Below are 19,508 nucleotides of genomic sequence, written 5' to 3'. Positions count from 1 at the left end.
CACCTTAAGGAAACCCACTCCGAGAAATGCCATGAAGCCATCGCTGGAGTGCATGCATGTAGGCAGAAAATGGCTGCAAAAGGCTGCAGGAGGTCAGCAGCACTGAGACAAGACAAATTATAAAAAATTGGTGAAAACAAGTATTTTATCAATTAACAAAAAGCAATTGCTTATGATACTCAAATGTCATTCATTAAGGGCTTCATATATTAAAAAAGGTGCTGTTCGCGGTGACAAGTATAGGAAATGTCTTTACTCATCAGTGCCATCTACAGACATTTATTCGCTTTAGATGAGTTTTGCATCCCAATATAAGCCTAGGGGAATACAAACCATCTTAAAGTAGTAAAATGCAGATCAAAAGGCAGTCAACTGCAGATACACCTGTCAATGAATTGTGAGTGTTCTTAGAAGCCTCTCAAACTGATGTCAGACTTATGACATCTGCACAAGCCCAAAGCCTGTGAACACAGACCCCTATAGACACCTGTCCCTGATCCAGCAGTGTGATGCGCTGTATATATATATATATTTTTGTAACTTTATTTGTAGTGTATAAAGTGTAGCACCCCAGCAGTGCAGGGTGCTGTCCAATGCGCTGCGAAAAAACCCATGACTGCAGCTATTCACACTGCACATCACACCCACATTGTGGCATGAACAGGGCATGATTGTTTTGGTGACCAGAATGATCAGTTGCTATAAAACGCCAGTCAGTGCTGATGATGTGAACAAGCCCATAATCTACCACAGAATCTGTGTGATTCATAAGTGTCACCAGTTAAAGGATAAGTCACAGTCTCTGCACCTTATCTGAGATAAATGCTTATTTTTATAGTTCTGGCTTTCAGGCATAATACTTTCTTCCTGACCAATAAATGTGTTGCATGACACTGCAAATAGACTATGCTTATCATTTCCTAAAAGATGAAAATAGGTGAAAAACAGCTTGAGTCCAGCTACGCAACAAGTATAATGCAAAATACTTGATGTTGATTGTTTGCGTTTTCCCCAACATATTCTGTTGACAAAAGTACACAAGAATCTGTTTATGACAATATTGTTCCCTCTGTTTATCATACTAGCGTCAGTGTAATGCCATCATTAGCATGTGTGCCTAGCTGGTGGTATGTGGAAGAAGCAGTGTGTGTGTTTCTATTTGTAGCTTGCTGTATAGCAAGAGCTGTAAAGTCTCTGCTGTGAGGAAGACCTTAGATGACTTATCTGCAGGAGAGCCCATGGTACATACTGTTAGTACGGGACTATTGTAGTGCAGACATCACCAGAGGTGTTCCCAGTCTTTAGCGCCGGACATCTTCTAAGCAGGCACCAACCACAAAATCAGCCTTCTATCGGAGGGCAAAAGAAGAAAATGTCTTTTCTGTGTTAAGTCATCTATTGCTCTTTATTTAGCCTGCCATTTTTCAGCTTTCTACAAGTTGTTTTCAAGCCCTAAATTCATTTATATCCAGGCAATTATTTATAAAATCTTTCCTGAGGGATTAACTTACAAAGAATTCACATGCACTTTGTTGAATACATATTGCTTTAGACATTTTGCTGAAATATACATGGGAAGATTATTAACTATTCTCGGAATGTGGATTATTGCAGATGAAGTGGGATTTGATCATCATGTGACATAGCTCGCATTTTGGAGAAATTGCAGCCACTCGTTCTATTAAAATGCATTGGTTGTAGGTTGTACTTCAAGGGCATTACGGTTGCATATTTTAACTATTTCTTCTCGCTGCCCTTATTTTATTTAAAGGGACCCTGTCGATAGCTCAGAAAAATAAAACTAAAGCCACCCATTAAAGTTTAATACTTACATTTTGTAAGTATTACATTTGGTGTCTCTCTTCAGGCAATTTGGTGTCTCTTGCTGACCCTTATGTCCCTACACACTGTCCATTGGAAAGGTAAATATTAACCTTTTTTACAGGCTTCAATTTTATCTAGCTGCAGGGTTGCTTTAAGGCCTGGTTCACACTTGGGTGTTTTACAGCGCGTTACTACGCGCTGTAAAACGCTCAACATGTGAAAACCAATGATTGCCTATGGGCATGGTTCCCACCTGGGCGTTTTACAGCTCGTAGGAACGCGTTGCAAAACGCCCTACGCCCAAAGAAGTACAGGAGCTTCTTTTGGGGTGTTTTGCTGCACGTTTCCATGGTATTCCTGAGTGTGGATCGGGGTTAACAAAGCGGTAACCCAGAGCCACACTCGGGAATACAGCGAACAGGTCTTACCTTGTCCACGATCCCCGCTGTGTCCTCCGGCGGCTGCCGACTTCTGGGTTCTGTCCCTTGCGAGCGGCCGAGTCGCAGGGGGGCGGAGCCGGCTGGAAGTTTAAAAGTAAAAAACTAAAAAAAAATATATATATGTTTTTAAAAATAGAGAAAATAAAGGAAAAAAAAATCATACCGCCAGTGAAATGCGCATTTCACTGAACGGAAAAACGTGCTAAAAAACGCTAAAACCCCCCGAAAAAAACGAGTTGAAAAATGAGCTACAGGTACTGTACCTTTTCAGGTGTGGACCGTTTTGTAGCGCGTTAGGGACGGGCGGAAATACGCCAAGGTGGGAAGGAGACCATTGAATACAATGGGATTTATATTTTTGAGCGTTTTGTAGAGCGTTCGTCGAGCGTAGAACGCACTACAAAACGTTCAGGTGTGAACGAGGGCTTAGGCTAAACTAATGTCGCGTCTCATGTCCCTACTGGAGTCCATGAGCTCAGGAGGAACTGCAGGCCAAGAGGTGATGGAGTGGAGTGGCCTACATCATCCATTCCTATGCCCCTCACCCTTCATAAACCAATCCTATCTTGCTTTCTAACAGTTGAAATTATGTGATTGGTGGCTCCTTCTCATCCTCTATAGAAGCACATCTTTTTGGTTGTGTGGACTTGTCTGATAACACATCCTACACCTTCACGCATTTCTTTATTTGCACCATACCTGCTCTGTTAAGTACTTTGGCCGGGCACCATGTAATTGGACATCTACCCTCCTGCCACCCACCCTCTGTTCTCTGTTATTCTGAACACTTTCAATACTTGTGTTATTTTCTGTCACTGCAGCTTTTCTCATCTCCACTCTACTGCATGGTTGTGTGTCTGAAGCCTCTGACTCCCCCTCTTGGGTTTCAGTAGTCTGTCCCTTTGATGTATGAATGTGAAGCCTCTCACTCCCTCTCATGTGTGGCTATTTCTATGCTTTCCCTAAACCTCACCACAGACATTATAACCTTACTGTACAATCTTCGATCTACCAACAAATGTAGTGCAAGGGCATGCCTGGTTGAAAACAAATGGATGCTAAAGCTTTGTATACAGTAGCAGATTTTTTTTGTTCAGCTTTAGGGCTGAACGAAAACATTTTTAACCGATTTCTCCATTCACACTAAACAGCATGGATGGAAAAAATCTACTGCTGCAGCTTTTGTATTCTGACAGTCAGCCCTGCCGGCTGTTTCTTCACCCGTGCCCGCTCTACTGCATTGCATTAATACGTTAAAGTGCTTTGCATTAAGGCAGCTTATTTATTTGAATGGGCTTCCGATGCACAAAAATGGGCAAAAAAATGTCCCTACAACTTCTTTCCCAATGCAGCTCACCACAAAATACAATAGAGAATTGCTGTACGCTGCAATGCAGGAGGTGTGATACCATAATATGCATGTTACCGAAAAGCAATAACATGAAGCAGAATTAAATATCTGATTTTGTTACAATCCCTTGAACCAGTGCACTTAGGGTTTAATTTATAAAACTTCTGCCCAGTGCATGAATTGTGAATTGTGTTCGCGTTGCACTAGCGCCTCTAAATGGTGCTGATGAGTCTGGGCATTTCCTATACTCGTCAGCGCCACCTAGGGGTGCTATTGCCATGCGAACAGGATCTGCCTGGATGTATGCAGTGCAAAAGTTTTATAAATTAAGCTCTCTCTTGGTGTATGTTAATTCAAAGTGGTATAATATGAGGGTTTGCAACCTAAATTAGCTAACATAATTACATTCCCAATTTATGAAATTGGTGGTTTGTGTTAAATAGCATTTAATAACAGAACAATGTACAAATATCAGCTGAGCCCTCAGAACAAGATATTTAGGTGCATAAAGCTTTCTTTGTCATCCAGAAAGGTACAAATTAGTAATTACTAAACTAATCACTGAACATTCAAAAGAAAAATTGGTATATACATGGAAAGAAAGAAAATATCCCAATTTAAGCACGCAGCTACATGTGTAGGCACAGCTGTTTCCTCTTCCAGTTTACAGTAGGGGCAGATGGAGTCAACATAGAAATATTCCAAAATTCTGTTAAAATCAATGTATCCTATTTTTTATTTTGAGAGATTTTATATTTTTACTGTTACTTTGTGAGTCGCAGCAGATTGCTGCAAATTCATTCTCCACAAAAAATAGCTTTGAGGAAAAATAAAAATAGCACTGGTTCAATATTTTTCAATCATTCCTGTATCAGAAGGACGTGTACTAATATAATCACACATATTCTGTGTTCTGTATCTTTCATATAATAAAAAAAGTTCTAGAAATATATTGATACAAAGATATCACTATGATAAGCTGCCTCATTGGCCAATATGAACATGCAGGCGTCAGGGGCAGGCAAACTTTGCCTATCTTAATTGCATGTGCCCATTAAAATAGAAGCACAGCTTCTTTGGCTTTACTTCTTATCTGTGTCACAGGAGTGCATTTATTAATATATGCCTGTGACCCAAAGTCAGCAGATGGTGAGCTACTGCCCCCTATCATCTGACAGTGCAGAGTCGCATCACAGTCAAAAAAGGTCCTAACAATATTGTGTGCGCAGCTGAGAGCCAGCTGTGCCCACCCCCTCCCCTGCCTGTTGCTCCAGTGAGAGCTGACCGATCAGCAGTTACATGATCACTCAGCTCTCAGTGTTAAGCCGGCATGCAACAGCAGCAGTTTACTCTCCCTGCACCTCTCCTTTAAGACATGGACTTAAAGGCTGCTACAGTAGAACCCTGACTGTCTCCTAGTAGTGCTAGCCCTTTCTCTCTAAGTCTAAGGGCCCATTGTTGTGCATTGTATTAGTGTGCATTGTGCCATGCGTTAACGTTCATTGCGTTAAAGTAGAACTGAAGCCAACATTTATTTTTTTCGTTTTGCAAGCTTTTTTTCCCTCTGTGTCCCATTGGGAAGATTTCCCTTTACTTCCTTTCTGATAGCCACAACAGGAAATGAAGGGAAATCTCTCCAAATGAGGGAAATCCCTGGTGGTCAGTATGGTCACTAGTACTAGTGTCCCCATTGGAAGATTTTCCATCTATTTTTGTTCTGATGTCAGCCAAAAATGTGAGATTTTCTTTGACTTTCAATTAATGATAATGGTCACCAGGTCAAATAGAGAGGGCGAATCTCCATAACAGGGACACAGGCAGCAATAAAAACTTGACAGGTGTTTTAATCTATCTCTATCCAAAGCTAAAAGAAGTTTTGGCTTCAGTTGCACTTTAATTTTGTATGGGCTGCCGATGCACAAGAATGGACAAAACAAAAGGGCATGCAACATTCTTTCTGATGTACAACACACAGTAGTGCATTACCATACATTGTGGTCCGCTGCATTGGAGCTACATTGCCGTTAGACATGTAAGCCGGCAAAAAAATGTGTTTTGCTTTTTGTATCGGATTTTTTGTTCTTTCGGGTTTCGGGTCTGAACGTCGTCTCATTTTTCAGATACGGATCTTTTGGAATTTCTTTTTAGTTTCAGATGGGGTTTTCTGATTGGCCAGAAAACAATCGCATGTCCGATTTTTTGTTTCAATTTGAATAAATTCAGATGATCCGACATTTTATTAAAAGAACATTCGGACTCATTTGCATTCCGTCTCATTGGAATTCGGACATGCAGGTGCATCCAATGTCCAAATTCGCCAAATTTTGTCTAAATTTGAATTCGGAGTGAAATTAAATTTACATGTCTAATTGAGGTGTTTTTTTGGGGTGTCACCCCCAACACATGTAAAATTGCAATTGCATTGCACTAGTGTTACTACAATGCATTGCAACCCTATGTTCTGGTGGCAGGGGCTTATGAGAGGCTAGTGTAAAGTCAGATTTCAGCTACTTAAACTAGCAGTATTTCAGATTACATTTAATGATCGTCAGGACAAATCACGCAAATGGTGATCTAGGCAGCAACAAAAGAATTTGCACGTTTAGACACAGTCTGTGGAATTCATAAAGACTGTTGCAGACATTTTATGAATTTTGGTGCATACTTGCATGTTGCTTTGTGTAATAAGTCTCTTGGTAACATGTACATGAATTTGTAGGAGGCATGGTGGTGGTGGTGGTGGTGGTGGTGCCCCCCACCACCACAAAGCATTATTGGTTGTTATGCATCTGAGCAACCACTGACACTGTGGAGCTGACAGCATCCTAGCAGCCAGGGACACTGTTCAGCCAACAGCATCCTAGCAACCAGTGATGCTGTTCAGCCAACAGCATCCTAGCAACCAGTGAAAGGTGTGGGGGGGGGGGTGTCACATACAAATATGCCCTACTCTTTACTACTGACATGCAGTATATGCAAAACGGCCCCACTTTGTGCATTCTGCCCCATCTCTGTACACCAGCATAGAGTTGGCAGTTAGCTTAATTACCTCCAGTCTCCTTATGTTCAAATGGCTGTAATTACCTTCAAATGTGCCTCAGCCATAATGACACATTGTGAAGGTGGCACACATAAGAACTACAGTACCTGAATCTGTTGCACATGTCAGAATTAATAACAGAACTGTCGTAAGGCTTTCATGAATTAGGCAGGACTTTCTAATGCACCCATAACGCCAGAAAAGTGTCCCAAATGCTTTACTTAATCCTAGCCCGTATATATTAAAATATACTTTCCATATAATTTCTTTTGTGTTTGAGCTTCTAACTGCAGCTGTTCAGCAACAATGCCAGGTGCACTGGTAAAAATAGAATGCCTTCTAGTAGCTACAAAACTTTTAATAAAATATTACAATGAAAAGTATAGCATTACAAACAAGTAAAATGTGAAAATGATGTCAGTGTTTAGCTAATTTATCGATAGCACAGAACAGATTCCTTTAACACTCTATCATTCCATTTACAGGTACTAGCAACAGGACTGAGTGGCCTCTACTCATCATTACCCACTAAGCTGGATGACAAAGGGGAAGAGTGGCATTGCCTAGTTAAAGAGGACTGGCTCCAAGTTCCATCACTCATACAGTTCATGAATTCTCTTGAGTTTTGCAATGCAGTAATACAGGTTAGAAAACATGTTTTGTCACTCCAAACCACAGAGCTAATATACATGACATTTTTACCATTGTTATCCTTTTACTTGCTATGTCATTTTAGCGCCATGTATACAAATTAGCAGCATGTTTTACAATTAGAACTATGCATATCAAAAGAATGCCTCACCGGCCACATTTCTATTTATCTCCACAAGTTGCTAATAGTGTTTTTTGGCCTTTTATTATGTTATTTGGATTGTATAAAAATATAATTACATTCAATCCCTGTTCCTTTATAAAATAATTAATGATAAGTGTTTTGTTCATGAGAAATGTTTTGTTTAAAATGCTAAGCCTATTATTTTTATTGCCAAGCACCTTTAGATGCTAAAGAACATTTGAAGGTCGCTGTGATATTATTACTTCAGGTCTGAAATTACATTTCCAGAAACAGTGCATGTAGTTTATTATGCCTACCTTAGTAGTGTGTAATACTTAACTCCCTTGCGTTGTGTTATGCAGGTTGGGTAGCTGGCTCTCTGCTCTCACATGTTGTAAGCAGTGTTTTCCTTCTGACCTTATTCATTTCTGTTTATCACAGAAGTTTGAAAACCTCAAATTGCCTACAGAAGGGTTAAGTACTATGTTTCTCATAGCCTTTAGGATTACAAGCCCTACCATGTATCCCCAGATATTACGTGGTTACGTCTAATCACAGCTTAAAGGGAACATGGAGTTGCTTACATCACAAAGTGGGAGGTATTTACAAACCAAACATTATATATTATCGCCATGACACCATACTAAAAGTTTCAGACAGACCTCCCAACTTTCTGAGAAGAGGAACACCTTCCGGTACATTGTATTTAGGCTTCTGAAATAGCAAACAAGATAATTAAGAGATAAGAATAAGGTTGCAGTGCAGAATAACACATTTGGTAGTTAAATAGTACATTTTCATAGATATATGTACATTAGAGCCAAAAAGAGACACAAATGAGGAGGAAAGAGGTACAGAGGGATTTGGTTCCAAATGAGGGACAATACCTCTAAATGAGGGACAGTTGGGAGGTTTGGTAATGAAGTAATGATATGACATTTATTGCTACACATAAAAAGCAATGCTTCAAAGGCGGCAACACCTCTACAGGCCTGCAATTGTCGCTTCTTATGGATGACAAAAATATCCCACCATTACCTATCAGTATGGTGTGTTGGTGATGATATATAATCTTTGATGTCTGCTATGATGGCACCATTTGTCATTTCACCATGGCACCTGCTGGGTATGGTCTATTGATGTACAGAGTGCGCTGGATTGCTGCATTTTAAAATATTTACAAACCAGGGCTGTACTTGCCATAAGAACATTAGTCAACTAAATCACCGTGAACTCAAGGTTTCTTTGTGAATTGTCCTCTAGTGGTCAGAAATAGAGCTATAATACTCATACTTCTAACACTACTCCTCATGTGTCTCCTACCTGGTTTAAGATCTATATCTGTTTGAAGAGATATGTTCCAAATGGAATAATAACGTTTTTGGAAATGTATGCAAAAATGTTACAGTTATACAAATGAAGGGTTTACAAAAATATTAATTATTCTGCAAATTTATTTATAGCATAACTAAACCCCCCAAAATGTTTTATTTATGGCGGCTTACCAATCCTAAACTGTAGTAGCTGCATTAGTTTTTTTTTTCAGGCTAAGAACATTTTCAGTATGTACAGAAAATAAAGAGAAATGTTTTGCTAGAAATGGAGTGTCTTTCTGTCTTCAAGTTAGCTTAGCAAAAAGCACAAACAAACGTATGTTTCTTTTGTAAACTACTAATACCATCACCACTAATGTAATAGAGATGGACAAAGGCAGACATGCTTGAAGTAAGCCTGGGTGACAACCATGGCTCACTCTAGGCCTTTACAGATACTAATGGGGAAGTGAATGTATGCACCAAAGGACAGAAAGTGTATTTTACACTGAAATAATGCAGCATCACTTCTAAGTACAGGTAAAGAATATATTACATTTTTGGTTTGGGGTTTAGATATGCTTTAAAAATAATTTACATTCTGACTGGATAAGTCACTGTTTGTCGGGCTTTGCAGATTCTTAACATGGTTCCATTATTCTTACAAACCTGTAGCAGTGTGTAGAAGAAATACTTATCAGCACAGCTAAAGAAATGATCGTTTCTTATGGACTAGAAAAAAACATACAAACAACAGTAGAGCTAACAAGACATGGCATTCAGAGCCTGCATTTTTTCTTTTTCAGAAGCAGTGGCCTTTGTGCCAAACATATTCTCACAGTATACAGATCTCTAGATGTGAACTACATAGGTTTTGCCAGTCAAAATGATGTTGTGGTACTGCTGTAACAAATCCTAGTGTTATGTCAGGTAGGCGAGTAAATATTCAGCAGTCCTAAGCCATCGACACAAGTTTTTGTTGCTTAATATTATCAAGAGCTGGCCTAAGATATCTTTACAAGGTATTTCGACTAAATGCATAAGTATATAGTAGTTCCAACTCTGTGCTTTTCAGTAATGGCAAAATATATCTTAAATATTGAATACCAAAGCTTGGTAAATAATACCAATAAAGTTGGGCTATAGAAATGCTTTGCTGCCTGAACATGCTCGTTGTGACCTGACAGACAAGAAGGATAAGACCCCATTTAAATGATGGCCAATAGAACTATCTGAAAGCTGTGCCTTCTAGACTGTAATGTTCTTGTATTCTCTGTATTAATATTCTATGGTTCACAGTATCGAATGCTGCATAAAAAAACCTGGAAAATAAGGACGGAACACTCCCTTTTGTATCTTGCCATGAATTCCATTAAATGCATCGTGAAGTACTGTTTCAGTACCTTTTCCCAAATTCTGACTGTAAAGTATTTTATATAGAGATTCAAGAGAACCTGTTTTTTTGGCTGGATAGCCATTGCCCTTTCAAATTCATTCCGATAAAAATGGTAGGTCAGCCAGAGGTCCTTACTTAGCCATTTCTTCGGGCTCAGATTAGGATGGGTTGGATGGTTGCCTCTATCAGTGTTTCTGTGCATAGCTCTGACTGCAGTGAGCTCTGTTATTTTTGGGATAACTGGAGCAAGCAGGGGAATGCACTGCACTAAATGCATACCTCTCAGTTTTCTGAGATGCCTTTAACAGAAATAAAAAGGGGCAACTTTTATCACAAAGTATATAGGTAAAGGACATATCAGGATTTGGATTAAATGGTATACATCAATGCCTTTGGTAGTTTAGGGCTTCTCATTACACTAGTCATACGTTTAGAGTACATTACTGAGTCATTGTGCAATACTGCACATGATACATTCTCTAACAGTAGTTACGGAGTATGTAAAATGCGCTTTTCACTTTTCACAAACAAAAATTGCCATCAGTTACCTTGACCTATATTATCATACACCATAAATCTATTTCTGATATATTTATACGTACCAAATAACATTGAGGCATTAGAAAATGCATAATTAGCGTTTATTAATTGCTTCTATTTGCTGTCCTAAAATAGGCATATGTGGTAATACAAGGACAAATCAGTCTAATTCTATTAATCTTTTTGGATTGATATGAAGGGTAACCAACTGGCTGGATAAAATGGATAAAAAAAATTGAATTTGACTGGATAAACATTAACAAACATTAATACAATTTCTATGACATCTCTATCTCTATTAAAATATATAAAGTAACCAGGATGTGGGGAGACATTTTAGGCAAGTTTTACAACTTCCAAGAACCTTTCCTAAAATGAAAGTTGCAGGAGAGGCATGCAATATTTAAAAAAAAATATATTTAAAAAAACCATGACCAGCGCATACTGGGGGAAATTTATCAAAACTGGAGTAGACAAAATCTGGAACAGTTTTGCATAGTAGCCTATCAGCTTCTCCAGTTTGTTCAATTAAGCTTTGAAAATGAAAGATATAAGCTGATTGGTTGCCATGGACAACTGCTCCAGATTCTGCATGCTCTAGTTTAGATGAATTCCCCTCACTTTGTTTTCTTGTGAGCATTAACATCTGCATGGGTAACTGATTGTCACAGTTTTAGCCTTATGCAAGTATAAAAAGGGTGCAGCAATAGGTTTGCACTGTCTTTGGATACCATAAAGATGTAAAATGATGGTTTATGCTTAGTAACAGGTTCTCTTTGTCTCATTTGTGGTGATCTATTTTTATTTTTGGAAAGATTGCAGAAAGGTTACAAAATCACCAGGACAGAAAAATGAAATCTCCCCAATCCAGACAAAGTTGATAACAACTATTATTATTATTATTATTATTATTATTATTATTATCATCTCTTCACAATTCTACCCCAACCTACAAAAAGAGTTTCAGTTTAATGATTGGAGGTGACACTGTTTTAAAATGTACAGTATACAATAAAAAGCGTGTTTTATCCTTTCAGGTGGCGCATCCTCTTATACGGGCTCAGCTGGTGGACTATATTTACAATGGCTTTCTTTTGCCAGTAATGGCTCCTGCATTGCACAAGGTCAGTTTGAATTTGCTTAAAATATTTTTCTTGATCTGCAGTAATGAGCACTTCCAAAGGTTGCTGGTGCAGTAGAGACCTGCAAGGCCGGATCCTTTTCTGACTTTCTTAGCTGTAAATTTATGTACAGCTAACTTAAAGTGACAATAAACTCATGAATGAAATCTTAAAGATACATTCAAGTACTTTAACTATTAACAAAAATGTATCTTATTTGTGTATCACTCAGCTGTGGATGTTCAAATCATCTCTGAATTGGTGCTGACACTGTCCTTCCTTCTGGAGGGTGGCTACTTTTGTTCCCCATGATCCCTGTGTGTGTGTTGTAAATTAGCCACCGCTCCAAACTCGTTCCTGTGATGGACTACAATATCACGCTTAGTTTACTAATTTGTATTGAGATTGTAGTGTATCACAGGAGTGAGCTTGGAGTGGTGGCTACTTTACAACACACACAGGGACCATGGGGAACAAAAGTAGCCAACCTCCAGAAGGAAGGATAGTGTAAGCACCAATTCAGAGATGATTTGAAGAACTACAACAGAGTGCTACACAAATAAGATACATTTTTGTTAATAGTTAAGGTACTTGAATGCATTTTTAAGATTTAACTCCTGAGATAAGTGTCACTTTAAAGAGGAATTATGGGGAAGGTGCAATGCACATCCCCATAATTAGTGCCGAGGTGTGACACTGCAGCTCTCACACGTAAGCTCTATTGATCGTGAATTGAATGATCACATACTGCTGATCGTTCATTTCCCAATCTTCTCCCTGCAGAAAGTGGTGACTGTCAGTCACCGCTCTCCCTGCAGGGATTCCCCATTCCTCCAGCACTGATTGGAGGAGAGGACGGGGGAGGGGCGGGCACAACTGGCTCTGCCTCTAGAGAGGCAGAGCCTGCTGCCAATCAGGCAGCAGGGTGGATCCCGATATTATTTTAGGAACCGTCTCTGCTGCATCACGGCTCTGCGCTGTCAACATATAGCAGGCAATAACCCGCTATATGCTGAGTTTTGGATCACAGGAGGCCATAAGTACATGTCCTCCTATGACCCTAAAGAGAACATTGGCAAAAAAAAGGTTGGACCATAGTTCACTTTTAAGTGTATTCATAGACATAACAAGGAGGATGGATATCCTGATGAAAGATTTTCTCATAAACATGCATGCTTGGACTGTCCTAGTATGGGTGGTCATAGCTATAGAGCGAACAGGAGAAAGGGCAGAAGGTCATCTCTTTTGGCTAAATTATCCACAACGGCCAATTCCTATATCACCGAGGTCAGTAAATTGGGGATATCTGTGGAGTTCTGCTGCTGCTCATCGACATGGGTATCATTTCATATCTATTGGTGTTTTAGGCTGTTGACATGTTGCAGGCTCTCCTAATCAGCTGTTACATGCAGACAGATTTAAGTGTTTTGAACACAAGATAACAGAGATTAGGGAGTTTAAACACTGAAATGTGCTATAATCCGCTAGGACTCCTTCTTGAATGACAGAAAGTGAAGTACCTTTGTTCTGCTACAGACTCCAGAAGTGTGATCAAGCGATTCATTTAGTGGCTATTAAGAGTGTTCTCTATTATGCAGAAAAAATTGACCTCGTCAGCAGCAATAATGCTAATACCATGGCTCAGACGACTGTGTTGCCTAACGCAGTTAACCCATGACCATTTTGTGAAATAAAGATCTAGAGTTGCTTTCTGCAGTGTGTGAATTCAAAATCTTTAAAGACTGATTCTTTCTTGGCATATATTTTTTAAAATGTCATCTTGCCATGTACCGACAGGTCTTTTACTGCATACAGCACTACTTGTATTTGCCATTTTGGGACAGATAGAGCTTTTTTTTGGTGGTATTTAAGCACCACTGTGGTTTTTATTTTTTACTATATAATAAAAAAAGTACCGAAAATTTTGAAAAAAAACGTGTTTTCCCTAAGTTATGTTATAAGACATTTCTCAGCACCCAATTTTTGGGTAAAATATAAAAGACAGGGTCACATCCGGTAAATAAACCAAACATGTCAAGCTTTAAAATTGCGTGCACCCATGAAATCGCAAAAAACTATCATGACTAAAATTGGCCATAGGAGACGCTTTAAAAGCTTTATCTATCTATCTATCTATCTATCTATCTATCTATCTATCTATCTATCTATCTATCTATCTATCTATCTATCTATCTATCTAATAAATGGATTACCTTCTAAAAAAGTACAACATCCAAATTACACACAAAAAAGAAAGAAAGGGATTGCTTCATTCGAACCATAGCGGACTTTAATGGTACTCAAACGACATGACTTAATTAAAATTTCTAAATTTCATTTAATCCATAACATTAAATTAGACATCAATATGTTAAAAACAATGGCATAAGAAACAATCTGAGAAATGCTCCCGTCTGCCTTAGTCAATGTGTAATAATTTACAATCAAAAAGCACAAAAAAGCCTACTGGCGAGAGCAGCAATATCTATCTATCTATCTATCTATCTATCTATCTATCTATCTATCTATCTATGTAAAATGTACTAAATGTACTAAATGTACTAATAATCTTAACCAGCAATGAGATACTGTGAAGTGTTTCGTGATTGGATTAATTTTCATTACATTTCATGACAAAACTATGCAAACACTTGCCCAGAAAAAGGATTATTTTAGCAATTCTGTAAGCTGCCCCTGACATGAATGAGTTATTTGGCTTCAACCTTAAAAACGTAAATGCAAATATTTCCAGATTGCTAGATAAAATACTAATAAATGCTACAAGTTGTTATTGCTTGAAATGACACATCTAATTGTTACCTAGATATACAGTATTTACATCCTAAATCCTAATTCTGTCCAAAGCTATTTTTCTGTATCATTCATTTGGAGACACAGGGCCAGTAGAATACTGAGACAATTGGGTTATATTGCTGTCTATAGGAGGAACTGGACACTGGAGAAACAAAAAAGCTATTGGCCAGCCAAGTGTAAACCCTTCTACTACGATGATGCTTCAGTTTTTGCTAGTGTCCTAGAAAGATTAAATATTTTTCTGTTCCTAATATTTTTATAATTGTTTTCTTTAATTTCACTGGAAGCTGAGCTAATTATGCAGCTACCTGGATCAGCTAATCCTTGGCACCGTCTTAGAGGTTATACGTGGACCCTACCATGATAAAGATGCGGGGGCCTGTCTGTAATGTGACCATCCAGCACTGGGCTCTGCTAGGGGGTCTATTAGACTGCTAATGTCATCTATGGACCCCAATGAAGCTGATCAAGTACAGATCATGCTTAGTCAGCTTTTTCTCCTGCCACAGCAACTGGGAAATGACAGCTCAGAAACCAGAAATTATTAAATCTTTATTGCTTCCAGCTTCATTCAGCGGAAGGGTGATCAGCGAATTAATGTTTGCTGATCTCCCAGTGCTCTACCTACCAACACCTGCGTCCTTGGTCCACAGGAGGAGCAGTGAAGCCCATATAACATTGTGAGGGTATTCAGTCATGAAGGAGGGTGGCACCTTTGGGCATGTAAAAGTGATTGGGTACAGCCACCTGATTCACTTCTTCCTGAAAAGCCGACAATCTGCTGAAGGATCCTGGCACAGACATAGTGCTTACATCCCTGGCAGTGAAAGGGAACTGAATGATAAATATATAAACAGAATTTTTGTACTCACCGTAAAATTCCTTTGTTTATATGGTGACACAGGTCACATCCCTCCAGAAGCATCATGGGAGTGGGAGAGGTTATGCTTGGGTGGTCAATGTTTTTTTTTTGTTTGCCAGCTTCCATTTCCTTCTGTAGGCAGCAATATAACCCAATTGTCTCACAATTCTACTAATCCTGTGTCCCTTAACAAACTTCAAAAGTCAGATTTATGGTGAATACAAAAATCATGTTGTTTTTTTTTTTTAGATATAACAGTGGAGAGTTAGAGCATATTTGTTTTTAGTGATGCCTCTCTCGGGACAATTTCCCCTCACATCCCATCAGGACAAGAAGTAATGGGAAATGAGAACAAAGACAAAAACATTAAAAATTGCTTTACGATAAACACTGAAAAAATACGTTAAAATACCCGCTCACAAATACACAAGTAGATCAGGCATTCCTCCAATCCTTTCCTTCCCAGCAGCAAGCTGCCTTATCTGCAACTCATTGGTAATTCATAGTGATAGCAATATCTGATAGTATTCATACTATACAGTGGTAATAGAGGTGGCTGTAAAAGGACCACATACAGTATGACTACATCAAGCTCTGTGTGTGCATTTTATTCCGGTATCGCGTGCCTGCAGCCCACACCACACCGACTCCTCCCTTGAGCTCTGGTCTGGGCTCTCAGCCACCTGATCACAGGCAACACCTGACCTCAGGACTGGAGATTTCCTCCCACCTAGAACTCTAAGAAATCTCCAGAGATCCAGATCCCAGCTACAATAAGGAAAAACCAGAAGAAACTGAAAGGCCAGCTTCTTCCCTGCAAAACAATTTAAATTCTGGATCCTCTCAGGCTCCTTCTGGCTGAGAGTCCTCGGTGATTGTGTTGCCAGCATGCTCCCTAGCATTGCCATGCACTGCCACAATATATATATATATATACCGTAATTAGCAACTACCACCATTTTATTCTATAGTGTCTTGGCATTCAGAAAATATATAATGTTGGGGGGTTTTAAGTAATTTTCAGGCCTAAAATGTGGAATATAACATGGGTACAAAAAATGAAAAAAAGGCCTCAGTCATGAAGGGGTTAATACGAGTGATCTCGTTAGATCACTCGTATTAAACGAGCAGTGGCTCCTACTACTCGCCCGGTGCCCGAAACTGCATGTCTCGGGCGTCGGGATTCGCTCCATAAGACGCAGGCACTTTTTCCCCCTCCTTTTGGGGGGAAAAAAGTGCGTCTTATGGAGCGAAAAATACGGTATATATATTGTGGCAGTGCATGGCATTGCCAGGGAGCATGCTGGCAACACAATCACCGAGGACTCTCAGCCAGAAAGACTGAGAGGATCCAGAATTTAAATTATATATATATATATACAGGGCTCGAATTTATGATTAAAGATTTTATGATTTTATACACACCAAATACCAACACAGCGAGAAGTTTAAAAGGTCTAGAGCTGAACATTTTACGTGTTTAATCTATCTTGGGAACACTAAACTTATAGGAAGAGCCACAGAAAAAGTCTTAATTGGCAACTTGACCCATCATGATGAATTAATATTTAATTTCTCATTAAGACATGCTAAGGATTGTGGAATGATGTTCCAGAATGTTATATCACTTGTCTCTGCTGTATCACTTTCCACTGCTGTTATTTGTCTCTAGTCAGTAGCCATGATGTGCTGTGACAATACATTTCCCGATCACAGTGGGACACATTGTGATGTCTTATTGAGCTGTTACTGTGATAAAATGTGAAGTCACTACTCTAAATGTATACCTCAGTGATGTTGTTTGCATTTTACTAATGCAATTCCCAATGGGATGGATGCTGCTTGCACAGAGTAAATATTATGCTTGTTAGGCAGGAATTACAAAGGCATAATAAAGGAATAAAGGATATTCTATGAAGGTTCTTCATGAAACTGAAATTATTTGACAATAAAACATTTCACCTGTTTATGCTTCCACGTTTTCTTCATAAAATTTGATTAGTTTTTGATTTGTTAGACATTAACTACAATATACCCAAATATTATCATGTTCCTATACATGTTTACAGTTTACCTTCATACTGCTCACAAATGCTCTCTAACATCTTCCACTTGAATTGTTCTGTTCTAAGGAATGATGCACAGTTATGGACCATTAGATGAGCTTTTTCAGTTAGGTTGTGCAAAAAGATACAATGATTTTCAAAGTACTATGAGCCATAACCACCAATTAAATTTCAGATTAATGTAGTCAGATCAGTTAGGATATGATGCCATTGGTTATCATTGATTTTTGTACATCATTATTGCTATATACATTGGCTTATTAAAGCATATATTTAAAATCTAAGATATTTATAAGCAAAGTATAAGTTATTTAATGTAGTATTCAACTATCAAACATTTTTTTCAATAAGAAATTCAGATCAAACAAATATACATTGTCCACTAAAGTATTTCTTTGTTCAAATAGTTTTTATTAATTTTCACAACATATAAAAACAACAATACATGTTCGAAGTTATCACGGAAGTGTATTGTACATGAATTGTAGTACCCAGCTTTTTGTGAGAGCCACATGAATTAGTACATCAGGAGTAGGCTCGAACATATAGAACACTAACAAATAACAAGCAGCGTATTTTACAAAGGAGAATCGTCTATCAGGCTTAAGGTTAGCGCCAGTTCCAATGTCATGTCTGTGTAGGAAGAGTCCCATGAAACTCAGCACTAACACTAAAGTATTTCTTAAAATGTTTGGCCACGCACTTATAGCCATCATGTTTTCAAACAGCTGACTTCATCAGCTCGACTTCCCTGAACTTCCTGTTGAGTACAAGATCACAAGGAACAGCACCGTCTCCAGCAGCTGTCCATCTGCTAGCTTGGAGAAGAGAGGATGGGGTCCCTATATCAGAGATTTAGGAAGAGAGAATATTCAAATAGGATTCTTAAAAATAGTCAACAAAAAATTAATGTTAGAACAAGGGAAGAAATGCTGTTCGGAAGTGTTGATTGCTGGCAAGCCTTGTCCTGTCTACTAATTGTAACTATTATGATAGGCCAATAGCAGTATGTGGTAGATGGGTGGAGACAGGCCAGCAGTCAGGAAGTGCCAAAACTTATTTGTTATAGCACTCCAGGATTACTGTTTGTTTGTAATGGACATTTGATTCCCTATGTGGAGTATATCTGTCCTTGTATGCAGATACATATGTAAGGGTGAACACTAGCCTACATAAGTCAGCAGACAGGATACATTGACATATTGACTTTTGTTCTGCGCTGATCCCTCGGGTTTTCATTTTGTACGTAGACAAGCACATGTCTAGTGGTATCTACAAGCAGCAGCTTAGCTCTTCTTGCTGTAAGTTAAACATAGCTGAGTTTAAATGTGTCAGGCATTCCTCCCAACGTTCTGGCATAAGGAAGGGGGGCACTTTACAGCACAGTGTATTTGGGCAGTGTACACACCCGATGCATCACCCCCAGTTTATACTAGCTGATAAAAATACTAAACATGATAACTAGATCGGATGACGTGCATAATAACATTGTTAGTAACTAAATAGTAAGTTTTTATAGATATCTACATTAGACCAAAATGAGGGACAACTGAGGAAGAAAGAGGGACAGAATGAGTTGGTTCCATACGAGGGGCAGTCCCTCCAATTGAGGGACAGTTGGGAGGTATAGTCATGCATTGGTGCAGAATTCCTATCGCCCGACAGCTGGGACATGCAGTTCCGGGTGCCGGGTGGGTGTTTTTTTTCTATATTTAGCCCTGCTATGGGCAAATGTAGAGCAGGGGAGCTGCTGCTCTCTCCCCGCCATGGTTTTCAGGGTCCCCCACTCTTCTGGGGGACCTGAGACCATGGCAAATTACGTCAGGATGGAGAGCGGGGAGCAGGGCGGAGAACGTCTGTGTTAACAGAGAGACAGGAAGCTGTATTCACAGCCTTCCTGTCCCAGCTGCAAAGGAGATCGATCCATAAGGAGAGCCTGTCACCTCCAAATGCTATCACACAGGGG

At 39.1% G+C, this 19,508-nt stretch overlaps 1 protein-coding gene across 1 annotated transcript in view; it reads left to right on the top strand.

Moving 5' to 3' along the window:
- The window catches only part of FAM160A1 (family with sequence similarity 160 member A1), a 185,918-nt gene that overhangs the window by 121,780 nt on the left and 44,630 nt on the right, over positions 1 to 19,508 (top strand). The window contains exons 5-6 of the mRNA XM_018565148.1: positions 7,141 to 7,299; positions 11,717 to 11,803. Coding sequence (XP_018420650.1) covers positions 7,141 to 7,299; positions 11,717 to 11,803 — 246 coding nt within the window. The remainder of the gene's footprint in view (positions 1 to 7,140; positions 7,300 to 11,716; positions 11,804 to 19,508) is intronic.

Source organism: Nanorana parkeri, unplaced genomic scaffold (genome assembly GCF_000935625.1).
Source record: "Nanorana parkeri isolate BGI_ZX_2015 unplaced genomic scaffold, ASM93562v1 scaffold818, whole genome shotgun sequence".
Taxonomy (NCBI): domain Eukaryota; kingdom Metazoa; phylum Chordata; class Amphibia; order Anura; family Dicroglossidae; genus Nanorana; species Nanorana parkeri.
Note: the sequence above shows the minus strand (reverse complement) of the source record. Positions and strands in the feature narration are given on the sequence as shown.